Source organism: Triturus cristatus, chromosome 5_2, assembly GCF_964204655.1.
Source record: "Triturus cristatus chromosome 5_2, aTriCri1.1, whole genome shotgun sequence".
NCBI lineage: Eukaryota > Metazoa > Chordata > Amphibia > Caudata > Salamandridae > Triturus > Triturus cristatus.
In genome coordinates this window covers 710362469-710377843 of record NC_140588.1, presented here as the reverse complement: position 1 = coordinate 710377843, position 15375 = coordinate 710362469, and the positions used below count along the sequence as shown (strand labels likewise).

At 42.2% G+C, this 15375-nt stretch overlaps 1 protein-coding gene across 4 annotated transcripts in view; it reads right to left on the bottom strand.

The window, feature by feature from the left end:
* POF1B (POF1B actin binding protein) overlaps nucleotides 1-15375 on the bottom strand; it is a 261114-nt gene that overhangs the window by 62883 nt on the left and 182856 nt on the right. For all 4 annotated transcript variants that reach the window (XM_085607805.1, XM_085607804.1, XM_085607806.1 and 1 more), the window contains exons 9-10: nucleotides 1163-1237; nucleotides 138-230 (exon numbers count right to left, since the gene is read on the bottom strand). In XM_085607805.1, the coding sequence (XP_085463931.1) occupies nucleotides 138-230; nucleotides 1163-1237 (168 nt within the window). The remainder of the gene's footprint in view (nucleotides 1-137; nucleotides 231-1162; nucleotides 1238-15375) is intronic.

The following is a 15375-nucleotide window of genomic DNA, read 5'->3' as shown; positions in this document are numbered from 1 at the left end:
ATCCTGTGTACAGCAATATTAACAATCAGAATTATTTCTGTATTCCTTAGGGTGGATTTACTGATGTTGCTACAGAAGCCAGAGTTACATATAAACAGCATAGTGTGCCAGTCACTTTCAACAATGTAGTCACATACGTTCAAGTCTCCTTGCAGGTGGCCGAGGTCTTCCCTCAGGGTGTTGAATGTAGACAGCACAAGTCTCATTGATTTGTCCGATGTCTGTCTCATCTAAAGAGGGAGGCAAAGCACAATGTTACCTTATTTAGCATTACACAGAGTGATGGTTATGCGCAGTTTGAAATTTCATAAACTCCAGATTTTCTAATGTGTTACATGAGGTGCGCAGACCCTATCAGTCAATCCACAAGCAAGGACGTCATTGTCACTAGCAAGTACAAGCAATGTCCTAGAGAAGCTTTGTGAGGTAGTGGCAGTCTGTAGGAGGTATAAGCAAAGGGGCTGAACATCTGAGGCCCATTCATAGAGAGTGAAAGGTAGTCGTCCTGCTACAAAAGGAATAATGCTAAATTGTTAAAGGTGCTTAATCAGGACTACAAAAGAAATGCTAGTAATCTGTAAACTTTTTATTTTAATTCCTTGCAGCTGAGATGGGACAAATGTTTTAACATTTGTGCTTCAGACCAAAATATCTAGGGTGGTCATGACCATAATGTTGGGAATAAAGAATACAGTAAAGCACTGAACACTGTTATGAACTGATAAACAACAAATAAACTAACCCAGGGCTTCACTTCAATGCTGAGAATAGGACATCAGGTTGCCTTTTTTTGCATCATCACTTCTGGCAGGGCATTCAGCATTGCCATGAGTTTTGGGCTTGTTATTTCCTTAAAGGCATTCACCAGGAAGAGCAGCAAAAGGTGGTGGGGTATATGATTGTGAACCTTCAGGTTTAACTATTGCTTATGGGATATATCTAGGACTGGAGTAAATGACACTTAATGCATTCAATCCTTCAGAGTATGAGCTCTATTGGTGCCCTTTTAAAAATAAATACCACATAAAAAGGTTAAATATTTGAGGTCTCAGATGGCACTGCCCCAACATATAAGAAGATTTCTTGCAATCAAAAGCTCAAAGCTGATTGTATCTTGAAGCATCATATAAGCATTTCAATTCTCAAATATGTGTTTTCCCACCTGCAACAGATAACGAATTTGTTGCTTTGTCAACTCCGATGCTCCTTTGGGGATTACAGATTCAATGTCTTCTGGCTGCAACACATTATAAAACTGGTTATAATCAATGATAGCAAAGATAATTCAAATGTACTAGAAGAAACTATGTTAATTGGCAAAATTCAAATCTGCGGCCCCGAAAATACTGTCATCATCCAATTACACCATTTCTTTCCCTTACTTTAGACAGTTTTTAGTTTTGCTGGTAGTGTCCTACTGAGAAATGTTACCCTGTTAAAATTATTCATTGTTTCTTTCACTTTCATTAAGTACAGCTCACAGCACATACAATAAAGAAGGGGTTAATTACTAAATATTTTGTGTTATTTTACAAATAATTGCTTTTAATAAACACCTTAAACATGGCTATGTCAGAAACGTTTCACTCTGGGATAAAATAAGACGATGAAAACTTTCAGCTCTCTCGTCCATCCAACATGCTGATGCTGAATACTGTAGCTGTAATCACAAAGGGTATATTGCTGAAATTGGTCTGTACGTTCAGTCACCACCCACAATAGAAATTGTGTAACAACCCTAAAAATCATTATGAAAACACAGCCTAGTTCTGGGTTTTGTCAAAAAAGTGCTCATTTGTCATCACAAAAGAAGTATTTCCACCATCGACGACACAAGACTTTACAAACCCTTTGATTGAGTGATTTTAGACTCATACTGTACCTCAGAAACAAGTCCACCCGTCTGCATGAGTAAAGTTTGCTAAATAAATGAAGGCAGACTGTCTCAAGCTCAACACCAACATGAAAGAAAAACTGATCTTTAGCAAGTACACCTCACCATAGGACTTCGATCCACATCCACACCCAGAACACACAACAGGAACCACAGAATCATCACACCTGTTACGCTGGCATCATCAAGCAACTCACCATAAGACTACCAAGCAACTCACCATAAGACTACATGCCATCCGGAACTCAGCAGCCATACTATCCTTAACCACCCACACAGAACTCACATTACACCACACCACACCTCAGGGAGCTCCACTGGCTCCCAATACACAAACATGCTCATTTCAAACTCCTCACATACTCATTCAAGGCACTACACAACTTAAGCCCCACCTACCTGGACAGTCGCATTGCCTTCCACTAACCACCCAGACACCTTTGCTCCACAGGACTCCCCCTCGCACCCCCCCCCACACAGAACCAGATCAGGAGAATGGGCGTTCTCTTGCATTGCTCCTAAATCATGGTACGACCTCCCACTCCACATCAGAGCCTTATCCTCTCTTCTTGAATTCTGTTCAAGGAATCTGGAGACCTGGCTTTTCAACTAACCAACCTACCACAGGCAGGGCCAGGCACACACACATGCTCAGCTTCAGGAGACTCTCGCGGGTGATAGTGTGATTTATAAACAAACATAACAGCAACAGTTTAGGTTCTACTTAATGACTCGTATACTCTAGATAAAATGTGTTCTGGTCAAGTTTATACTGTGAAAATATATCTGTGTCTGTATTCAATTAGTGTATTGCTAATTATGTGACCAACTGAAAAAGATTGAATAAATGACTGTTTGAATTTTATAAAGATTTGAAATGTTTACTGATACTTTCTTGAATGCCGTAATTATGTTCTTTCGAACAACATTTTAGAGGCAAGGTCTATGAGTCCATTCCAGTATTACTGGTCGAAGAGTACTTAGGTAAAGGGAGGTGTATCCATAATTAATGTGGAAAACATACTGAGCATCTGCAGACTGAGGAAAACAAGTACCTCCGGCGCTTACTGAAAGTGCCTCAGAGTACACCGTCCCACATCATTCACGAAGAACTGGGTGTCAGTTATGTCAGAGATAGGCTGGAAGCCAAACCCCTAACCTGCTGGGCCAAAATATGTGCAAATACAGAGGCCTCATTTAGTAAGCAGATTATAACAGACTGCCTTGCCCGTGACCGGGGGCTGAACATCCTATGGCTTAAGTATGTAAAGAAGACTTTAGAAGCCATAGGATGCGCAGATCTTTTTAATAACCCCACAAAAATGTCAGTGCATGACAAGACTTTGGTGCAGGCCTGGTTCCAGAAGCATGTTATATCACTCAGGGAAGATAGGGAACTGGTTAAACAGTCAGTTAGAGAACACCTCCTGACTAAATCATGTTTGGGTATTGAGCCCTATTTATCTTATTCCCATAATGCCCATGCTAGATTTATAATGACACGTTTAGGCTCAATCTATTGCACCACACACTAGCTGATCCGGCAGGATACACCCCGTCCATAGAGTTGAAGGGTCCGTGTGGCTGCGACCATCGGTCTCCTCAGGATACCCTTCACTTTGTTTTATTATGCCCTTTTTATTCACTACCTAGTAGTTTGTTTTTAAAAAGTATTTTATAGACTTCTAGATTTAAACATGCAAAGGTGGCCCTGTTCTTTTTAAAATTGTCTACAGACACCCTGTTCTGCATTGTAAACTTTTTTAAGGGCAGCCATCAGACTCAGAAATACAAGAGGTACCAGATGAACAAATGTGGCTCTTAATACCATTTTTTAAAAGGCCCCCAATTTTTTTTTTTTTTTTAAATTACAAAAATGAATGAATTTGAATAGGGGAAGGTTCTTTTAATTGTGATGGGAGCGAATATGTATCAATTCTTAGCTGTGAAACTATTATGTTCCTCTCTTAATTTTGTTTTTTTTATATGTACTTTGTGGCCCGCGATGTTAGCCTCTCATTGGTCTTTAATATGAATTTCATGTGTTAAGGGGTTTCCACCCACGGAAGGATCGAACATGTATCATTTTAAGCTGCTGATTGTTTTGTTTTTGTATTATGATGCATTTGATCCGTACTTTTATGATTTTTTTTATACCGAATAAAGTATTATATATATATATATATATATATATATATGTAGCCAACAAATGCCCGAAAGCTTGGGAGCGAACACATCAGCAGGTGAACCATCCGGTCTTCATGGGCGGCTCGTACATTTTCACGCACAAGGGACTTGCTATGCCATTGCAGATTAATCACCAGACCTGACGCGTTTCAGGGCTCACGCCCTTTCTTCAGAGGTCGCTGTGAGTGTTCGAAATCGCAGGGGGTTCTGGGCATGCTCCTTCATTTATATCACCCTAGGTGGGCCCCGCTGGACGCGAGTCATTTTTGGTGCATGCTGGGAAATGTTGTCCCGTTTAGAACGTAATTGCACTTTGAGTAAGTCCTGCGCTCGTTACACAAATTAACACATATTTTCATCCCTTAGTGGGCTCCAGAATGACTAGCATGTTGATTTCGCCCCACCTGCTGCGCTGTGTCAAGCAAGACCAGTTCTTGCTACAGCCTCCTTCGTTACTCCTCGGATGGTTCTGCCCCCCACGGCAGGGCAGCCGTGTGAATTAATGTAGCCAACAAATGCCCGAAAGCTTGGGAGCGAACACATCAGCAGGTGAACCATCCGGTCTTCATGGGCGGCTCGTACATTTTCACGCACAAGGGACTTGCTATGCCATTGCAGATTAATCACCAGACCTGACGCGTTTCAGGGCTCACGCCCTTTCTTCAGAGGTCGCTGTGAGTTGGGATGAAAATATGTGTTAATTTGTGTAACGAGCGCAGGACTTACTCAAAGTGCAATTACGTTCTAAACGGGACAACATTTCCCAGCATGCACCAAAAATGACTCGCGTCCAGCGGGGCCCACCTAGGGTGATATAAATGAAGGAGCATGCCCAGAACCCCCTGCGATTTCGAACACTCACAGCGACCTCTGAAGAAAGGGCGTGAGCCCTGAAACGCGTCAGGTCTGGTGATTAATCTGCAATGGCATAGCAAGTCCCTTGTGCGTGAAAATGTACGAGCCGCCCATGAAGACCGGATGGTTCACCTGCTGATGTGTTCGCTCCCAAGCTTTCGGGCATTTGTTGGCTACATTAATTCACACGGCTGCCCTGCCGTGGGGGGCAGAACCATCCGAGGAGTAACGAAGGAGGCTGTAGCAAGAACTGGTCTTGCTTGACACAGCGCAGCAGGTGGGGCGAAATCAACATGCTAGTCATTCTGGAGCCCACTAAGGGATGAAAATATGTGTTAATTTGTGTAACGAGCGCAGGACTTACTCAAAGTGCAATTACGTTCTAAACGGGACAACATTTCCCAGCATGCACCAAAAATGACTCGCGTCCAGCGGGGCCCACCTAGGGTGATATAAATGAAGGAGCATGCCCAGAACCCCCTGCGATTTCGAACACTCACAGCGACCTCTGAAGAAAGGGCGTGAGCCCTGAAACGCGTCAGGTCTGGTGATTAATCTGCAATGGCATAGCAAGTCCCTTGTGCGTGAAAATGTACGAGCCGCCCATGAAGACCGGATGGTTCACCTGCTGATGTGTTCGCTCCCAAGCTTTCGGGCATTTGTTGGCTACATTAATTCACACGGCTGCCCTGCCGTGGGGGGCAGAACCATCCGAGGAGTAACGAAGGAGGCTGTAGCAAGAACTGGTCTTGCTTGACACAGCGCAGCAGGTGGGGCGAAATCAACATGCTAGTCATTCTGGAGCCCACTAAGGGATGAAAATATGTGTTAATTTGTGTAACGAGCGCAGGACTTACTCAAAGTGCAATTACGTTCTAAACGGGACAACATTTCCCAGCATGCACCAAAAATGACTCGCGTCCAGCGGGGCCCACCTAGGGTGATATAAATGAAGGAGCATGCCCAGAACCCCCTGCGATTTCGAACACTCACAGCGACCTCTGAAGAAAGGGCGTGAGCCCTGAAACGCGTCAGGTCTGGTGATTAATCTGCAATGGCATAGCAAGTCCCTTGTGCGTGAAAATGTACGAGCCGCCCATGAAGACCGGATGGTTCACCTGCTGATGTGTTCGCTCCCAAGCTTTCGGGCATTTGTTGGATATATATATATATATATATATATATATATATATATATATGTATATATTACAGTACTTTAATTTCAACCCGACTGCAGTGCTCATTAAGAACAATGCACTATGGGACATGAAGTTGTGCATTAAACCTCGGTCCCGTCACGGCAGCAGGGTCAGCTGTTCTCCAACCAATAGGAGTGCCTGAGGATACATAAAAGGAGGGAGCAAGTAACAACGAGTAATCAGCAGCATCTGAGGAAGACGCGAGTCGAAATGCATTATGCTAATGCTGAATACCGGTGAATAAAAGCTTCCACAGAATCCCCGTTGTGTGCCTGGATTTCTTTGCACTAAGGAGGTCGTTTTTGTGATGTTTTTCGCGCCTGCCAGGAGCGCGATACAGGGACCCGTCCATCAAGTTGTCCTGGTCGTTTGCTGGCAAACTCGGACTTTTATCAAGGGATTGATATGACCAGGACCGCCTCAAGAATGGACCAGACTAGTGGCCACTGCTATCTGGCAGCCTGATACTCTACAGGGAGGTGAGCATGATCACAGCTTGTCTCGGGCCCTGTGCTGTTCTCATTGCTGGGGCTGGACGTTGGGGAACTGAGGAAGCCTTCAACACACACAATTCGTTTTACCCGCCACCACATGGCCCCCCCTTTTCACGAGGCATTAAGCAGCAATTACAGTACTTTAATTTCAACCCGACTGCAGTGCTCATTAAGAACAATGCACTATGGGACATGAAGTTGTGCATTAAACCTCGGTCCCGTCATGGCAGCAGGGTCAGCTGTTCTCCAACCAATAGGAGTGCCTGAGGATACATAAAAGGAGGGAGCAAGTAACAACGAGTAATCAGCAGCATCTGAGGAAGACGCGAGTCGAAATGCATTATGCTAATGCTGAATACCGGTGAATAAAAGCTTCCACAGAATCCCCGTTGTGTGCCTGGATTTCTTTGCACTAAGGAGGTCGTTTTTGTGATGTTTTTCGCGCCTGCCAGGAGCGCGATACAGGGACCCGTCCAACAAGTTGTCCTGGTCGTTTGCTGGCAAACTCGGACTTTTATCAAGGGATTGATATGACCAGGACCGCCTCAAGAATGGACCAGACTAGTGGCCACTGCTATCTGGCAGCCTGATACTCTACAGGGAGGTGAGCATGATCACAGCTTGTCTCGGGCCCTGTGCTGTTCTCATTGCTGGGGCTGGACGTTGGGGAACTGAGGAAGCCTTCAACACACACAATTCGTTTTACCCGCCACCACATGGCCCCCCCTTTTCACGAGGCATTAAGCAGCAATTACAGTACTTTAATTTCAACCCGACTGCAGTGCTCATTAAGAACAATGCACTATGGGACATGAAGTTGTGCATTAAACCTCGGTCCCGTCACGGCAGCAGGGTCAGCTGTTCTCCAACCAATAGGAGTGCCTGAGGATACATAAAAGGAGGGAGCAAGTAACAACGAGTAATCAGCAGCATCTGAGGAAGACGCGAGTCGAAATGCATTATGCTAATGCTGAATACCGGTGAATAAAAGCTTCCACAGAATCCCCGTTGTGTGCCTGGATTTCTTTGCACTAAGGAGGTCGTTTTTGTGATGTTTTTCGCGCCTGCCAGGAGCGCGATACAGGGACCCATCCATCAAGTTGTCCTGGTCGTTTGCTGGCAAACTCGGACTTTTATCAAGGGATTGATATGACCAGGACCGCCTCAAGAATGGACCAGACTAGTGGCCACTGCTATCTGGCAGCCTGATACTCTACAGGGAGGTGAGCATGATCACAGCTTGTCTCGGGCCCTGTGCTGTTCTCATTGCTGGGGCTGGACGTTGGGGAACTGAGGAAGCCTTCAACACACACAATTCGTTTTACCCGCCACCACATGGCCCCCCCTTTTCACGAGGCATTAAGCAGCAATTACAGTACTTTAATTTCAACCCGACTGCAGTGCTCATTAAGAACAATGCACTATGGGACATGAAGTTGTGCATTAAACCTCGGTCCCGTCACGGCAGCAGGGTCAGCTGTTCTCCAACCAATAGGAGTGCCTGAGAATACATAAAAGGAGGGAGCAAGTAACAACGAGTAATCAGCAGCATCTGAGGAAGACGCGAGTCGAAATGCATTATGCTAATGCTGAATACCGGTGAATAAAAGCTTCCACAGAATCCCCGTTGTGTGCCTGGATTTCTTTGCACTAAGGAGGTCGTTTTTGTGATATATATATATATATATATATATATATATATACATACAACACAATTTTCACATCCTCGGGTACCGGGACACAAAGCGGCGGTGCACAGCAGGGTCCGAGGGAGTCCTGTATAGATTCCAGTTCCACCAAGTGTATCGCGTACACGTATGCACTCCTTCCCCAATGATACACAAACAGCGTCTTTCGTAAATCCCAAGATTTAATTCAGTGCATGAAAGCCAAATAAATACCCAACGCGTTTCGACGACCGTATCGTCTTGGTCACGGGTAACCGACTGTTTACAATTCAACAGTTTAAATACATACAAAAAGAGACAAAGAAACATCGGAGCTGCGTTCAAAACATCAACAGCAAAAGAGGATAGCAGTTTGTATATACCTCTATCAAGCTACATGGCGGCCATCTTAGAACGGTAAATGAAGACCAAACATAATGGTACCCTAATCTGATTATGCGATAAAGTAATGCATACAGAGGAAAGAAAACGCTTGTTGCCTATCAAAATTCGAGCAAGTGCATGAATTCAAAACATAATCAATGTTACTTGTATTGTGGCTGCTCCTCAACAACCGTTACTCTTGTAGAAATTTACTTTTGATAAAGTTTTGCAATAAAGTTTTACATTCAAAGGAAGAAAACGATGCATTCAAAATTCTGTCATACATATGCCTAAATCCCAGACATTGTTACTTGTGTTACTCGTTTAGAGATATTAACATCCATAATACCTCGCATGTTACTTGTAACCCTCATTTTCTGAATATCTTCTTCTCACAATTAGGTACCAAAATAATACATCTCAAGTGAGAAAAGATTAGGTATCTCAGTCAAAAAATCAATGTAATGTTCAATTACATTAAATCTCTTTTCTCAGAATTAAACCCAAGTGGGTAAAAAAATGTTTTCAAAAGATTAGTGAAAAAATTTAATTAATGGAAAGAGGAACATCTATAATCCCAAATATGATAAAAGGATAAATTAGCATGATAAACAAAATCTAGGAAAAGTACTACGCCCAAGTGGGCCTTAAATACATTTCTTTGCTTCTATTCCTGACTCATTATTCTTGATAGTAGCCTCTTTCCTCCTTCTATATTCACAATTAAAGTAATGGGTATTCTCAATCGATCTTCTTCTTGGACCACCTGGACATCACAAAATAGAAATAGCAAAACAAACATAGCTGTCAATCCATAAAATGCTTCCACATCATAACTGCATAGCACCGATGTTAATAAAGGATCGTGTCAGAATCAACCCAAAGAGAAAAGAACAGAGCCAACCCATACGTGCAACCAATTATATCTTAAATTTCTCATAAATATATGAGGTTATTTTTAGCTTTGTTAGCATAATAAAAGGTATGGCAAAATGAGGAAGGGAATAAAGATATGACAGTAAGATTCAGAGCATTAACAAAGAAGCTGGAAACAGGGATCATTTGAGAGAAAGCATGTTTAGCTAAATAAGCTCAATAAGCATGCTAAGTAATACACTTAATCCCCCAAATGCCACGACAATTCTTCTTCAGAGTTTAACCCTGCTGGAATCTTCGTATTTAGTTCCATAGTATACCTGGATTCAAGTTGACGCAACTTACGAATTCTATCACCACCTCTATTAGAAGGTAGGATTCTGTCAATAACAAAAAATCTTAACAGGTTCCGATTGCTCTTATGGAACTCTTCGAAGTGTCTGGCAATGGGGGATAGCTTGTCCTTGTTCTGGATTGCCCTCATATGTTCCAAAATCCGTTTCTTAGCAGCAAACATAGTGCTGCCAACATACTTTTTGGGGCATGGACATATCAAGACGTAAACACAATAATCTGACAGACATGTCAGATGTTTCTCAATACGTCTGTTAGTGTCAGAAACTGGATAATGTACAGTTTTGACATTGGAACTAGTTTTACAGGCCTTGCAGGACATACACGTAAAAAAACCCTGTATGTCCATATATATACCTTTAGTGCAAGGTACCTCATTGCTACATAGTCTGTCCTTAAGGGAATTTGCTTTTCTATAGGTAATGTTGATAGCATCCCCTAAAATGTCATCCAAGGTAGATTCCGTCTTCAGGATCTCCCAATGTCTATTAAGACATTGCCTGGCCGCATAGGAACTGGAATTAAACGTACTGATAAATCTAACAACCTGATCACCATTCTCCTTAGTTACTGCTTTAGGTCTTAGCAATTCAGTCTGTGTAAACTGGATTGCCTTTAGATGTGCTTCTTGTATCACATTGGTTGTATAGCCTCTTTCCAAGAACCTTTTGGTCATGCAGTCACTTTCATGCTTAAAGTCTGCCTCCGTACTGCAATTTCTCCGAGCCCGGAGAAATTCCCCGTACGGAATGCTGCGGATCAATGTTTTTGGATGACTGCTTTCTGCATGTAGCAGAGTGTTACCTGCAGAAGGTTTGCGATAAAGTCTAGAACAGAGTCTATTGTCTCCTGCTTCAATTTCCAAATCCAAGAACTGAATTTTATGATTACTTATGGTGCCCTCAAATTTCAGATTTTTAGTGTTCGTGTTCAAAATGGAGATGAAATTTTCAGCTAGTTCACGAGATCCCTCCCAGATGATGAATAAGTCATCAATATACCGCAGCCATACTTTTACATGGCTGCGGTATAACTCTTGGGTTCTGGACACCTGCTGCTCCCAGTAGCCCATAAAAAGGTTAGCAAAACTGGGAGCAAAGCAGGTGCCCATAGCTGTGCCCTGTTTTTGTCTATAAAAGTTATCATTAAAGACAAAAAAGTTATTTTCAAGACAAAATTTCATCATGCTTAAAATCATTTCATTGTGCTCCAAAAAAGAGACAGAGCGGTTACCCAAGAATTGTTTGCAAGCCTCTATACCATCCGCATGTACAATAGATGTATAGAGGCTGCAAACATCCAAAGTGATAAGCAAAAATCCTTCCCGCCAGACAATATCTTTGATTTTATTCAAGAAGTCCTTACTATCTTTTAAATAATAAGGCATGGTTTCCACATATGGACGCAAGAAAAAATCAATGTATTTAGATGTGTTTTCAAGTAGAGAACCGATCGAAGAAACAATCGGTCTCCCAGGGGGAGAGATGGAATTTTTATGCAGTTTAGGTAGTAGGTACAGGATGGCTACTTTTGGGTTACGGTTCAACAGGAAAGAATATTCATCCCATTCCAAAAGGCTCTTAGAGTGCCATTCCTTCAGCATATTATGAAAGATAACATTTGACTCATCAATATCACTGATGGGTACTTGCTCATAATAATCCTGATCATTAACCTGTTGTAGCCCTTCCTGTAAGTAATCATGTACATTCAAAATAACCACGTTCCCACCTTTACCTGACTGTCGGATCACAATATTCCGATCTGATTGTAAGGATTTGATTGCCAGTCTCTGTTTCTTGGTTAAATTATCATGGGACCATGTTCTCCTTTTTGCCAGTTTTTTAAGGTCATTGATGACCAATGTCTCAAAAATATCAATACCACTGGATGGCAATGTCGGGTTAAAAATAGATTTTGGTTTAAAATGATTGGGGCAATTCAAATCAACTCTGTAACCCAATGATTGTGCATTAATTGGTATTGATTCCACCTTGTCATAATCCAATTCTTTGACGGCAATTAGAGTATTTACTTCATTAATAGTTTCGATCACTGGAGAGCCTGTCGAGATTGTCCTAGGGACCCCGGTGTTTTTCACTTTCAATTTGTGCCATTTGTGCAATCGTAATTTACGTGTGAAATGAAAAAGATCAATTCTTTCTTGGGAGTAAGAAAAGTTAGAGGAAGGACAGAAAGAGAGGCCATATTGCAACACCTCATGTTCAGCTGGACTCAGAGAACGTAGAGAAAGATTTACCACATTTCTGCAGTCATTCATTTTCCTCGTCTTTTTTGACCCCGTGTTTCCACTCCCATTGGGGTTGCTGTTGTTTTTCCACCATCCACCCCTCCTGATTTTTTTGTAGATGGTGATATTTCTCTTGTAGTTTTTCCTCTTCCTCTGCCGCGTCCTCTGAAGATGCGTCCGCGTCCTCTTCCTCGACCTCTGTCGATTTGCCAATTCTGTTGATTTGACGTCAAATTCATTAGACGGAACTCCTCCCAAAAATTTGCTGGTTTAATTGAAATGTTGGTTGATTCCGATGTACCATCCTCCGAGACATCGCTCTCACTGATGTCACTTTCAGCTCCAACATTTGTTTGAATTATATCTATACTTCCTTGCAGTCCTTTACGATTCACATGGTCATATTTACGGCTGAACGTAAATACCCTTCCCGATTGGTAATCCATCTTATCTCGCAAAAATTTCCTTTCTTTCTTTGCAATGATCTCTTCTTCATACTTGTCTATCTTTTTTTGAATCTCATCCAACTTGATGGTAAAATTTTCCATCGTATCTTCCTTCTGAATCTCTTCTTTCAATTCAGCGATCTTTGTAAGCAAGATAGCTCTTTCTTTCCAAGCGTATTTGATCAAGATGGAAAGCATACGATTAGAGCAATCCATTAGATTCTCCGCCCATTCCTCCGCAAGCTCAGGATACGGGTCTTCATATGATGGAGCAATCAAAATGCGGAGTCCCCTTGGGACTCTTTTTTCTTCCTGATACTTCTCCAACGTTATCGCCTCCCACCATTTGGAAATCTCTTTCCTTATTAATTTCTCGAGTTTTTGATATTTGTGGTGTAGGGACAACGGAGCCGCCACCTGTTCATCCGCTTGTAACTGTTCAGCCGTCTTCACAAACATGGTTTTGGCTCTGAGTCTCCTCCGTGATTCTGTATCCTGATCCATAATAATCCTTCTTGGCTTCAATGTTACATTACTCCATGGCCTGGCTTATTACTCCGCTGCCATTGGTGTGAGATGCACTTTCTGTAAATCTTGGTTTTAAATGTCAATATGACAACCAGCCGGTAGTCATATACAGTTGTAGGGGAGCCCCGCACACCTCGACATACAGTGCGTATAGAGATGCAGCAGGAAACGCAGCGGTAAATTTCACTTTAACTGGAGGCGGTGTCCCAAACGGAATACCATGAAACGTGAAAATTCCAGGGCTAAAGACTAGATAAACGTGCAAAATTCACTTACTTCGAATCTTCATACAGCATGCCACATCCATAGGACCTCCGTGAGTGCCGACAGGATCACACCAACTGAACCCGCCTGAATCGTGGCGCTCGATTTCGCCGTTAAATTGCACAGCCCATTAGTCCGTTTCAAATCCTCCTGGAAATACCGCGGTCAACCGGATACTAACTTTAACACAATTTTCACATCCTCGATGTCTCGGAGTATGGTACATCGGAATCAACCAACATTTCAATTAAACCAGCAAATTTTTGGGAGGAGTTCCGTCTAATGAATTTGACGTCAAATCAACAGAATTGGCAAATCGACAGAGGTCGAGGAAGAGGACGCGGACGCATCTTCAGAGGACGCGGCAGAGGAAGAGGAAAAACTACAAGAGAAATATCACCATCTACAAACAAATCAGGAGGGGTGGATGGTGGAAAAACAACAGCAACCCCAATGGGAGTGGAAACACGGGGTCAAAAAAGACGAGGAAAATGAATGACTGCAGAAATGTGGTAAATCTTTCTCTACGTTCTCTGAGTCCAGCTGAACATGAGGTGTTGCAATATGGCCTCTCTTTCTGTCCTTCCTCTAACTTTTCTTACTCCCAAGAAAGAATTGATCTTTTTCATTTCACACGTAAATTACGATTGCACAAATGGCACAGATTGAAAGTGAAAAACACCGGGGTCCCTAGGACAATCTCGACAGGCTCTCCGGTGATCGAAACTATTAATGAAGTAAATACTCTAATTGCCCTCAAAGAATTGGATTATGACAAGGTGGAATCAATACCAATTAATGCACAATCATTGGGTTACAGAGTTGATTTGAATTGCCCCAATCATTTTAAACCAAAATCTATTTTTAACCCGACATTGCCATCCAGTGGTATTGATATTTTTGAGACATTGGTCATCAATGACCTTAAAAAACTGGCAAAAAGGAGAACATGGTCCCATGATAATTTAACCAAGAAACAGAGACTGGCAATCAAATCCTTACAATCAGATCGGAATATTGTGATCCGACAGTCAGATAAAGGTGGGAACGTGGTTATTTTGAATGTACATGATTACTTACAGGAAGGGCTACGGCAGGTTAATGATCAGGATTATTATGAGCAAGTACCCATCAGTGATATTGATGAGTCAAATGTTATCTTTCATAATATGCTGAAGGAATGGCACTCTAAGAGCCTTTTGGAATGGGATGAATATTCTTTCCTGTTGAACCGTAACCCAAAAGTAGCCATCCTGTACCTACAACCTAAACTGCATAAAAATTCCATCTCTCCCCCTGGGAGACCGATTGTTTCTTCGATCGGTTCTCTACTTGAAAACACATCTAAATACATTGATTTTTTCTTGCGTCCATATGTGGAAACCATGCCTTATTATTTAAAAGATAGTAAGGACTTCTTGAATAAAATCAAAGATATTGTCTGGCGGGAAGGATTTTTGCTTATCACTTTGGATGTTTGCAGCCTCTATACATCTATTGTACATGCGGATGGTATAGAGGCTTGCAAACAATTCTTGGGTAACCGCTCTGTCTCTTTTTTGGAGCACAATGAAATGATTTTAAGCATGATGAAATTTTGTCTTGAAAATAACTTTTTTGTCTTTAATGATAACTTTTATAGACAAAAACAGGGCACAGCTATGGGCACCTGCTTTGCTCCCAGTTTTGCTAACCTTTTTATGGGCTACTGGGAGCAGCAGGTGTCCAGAACCCAAGAGTTATACCGCAGCCATGTAAAAGTATGGCTGCGGTATATTGATGACTTATTCATCATCTGGGAGGGATCTCGTGAACTAGCTGAAAATTTCATCTCCATTTTGAACACGAACACTAAAAATCTGAAATTTGAGGGCACCATAAGTAATCATAAAATTCAGTTCTTGGATTTGGAAATTGAAGCAGGAGACAATAGACTCTGTTCTAGACTTTATCGCAAACCTTCTGCAGGTAACACT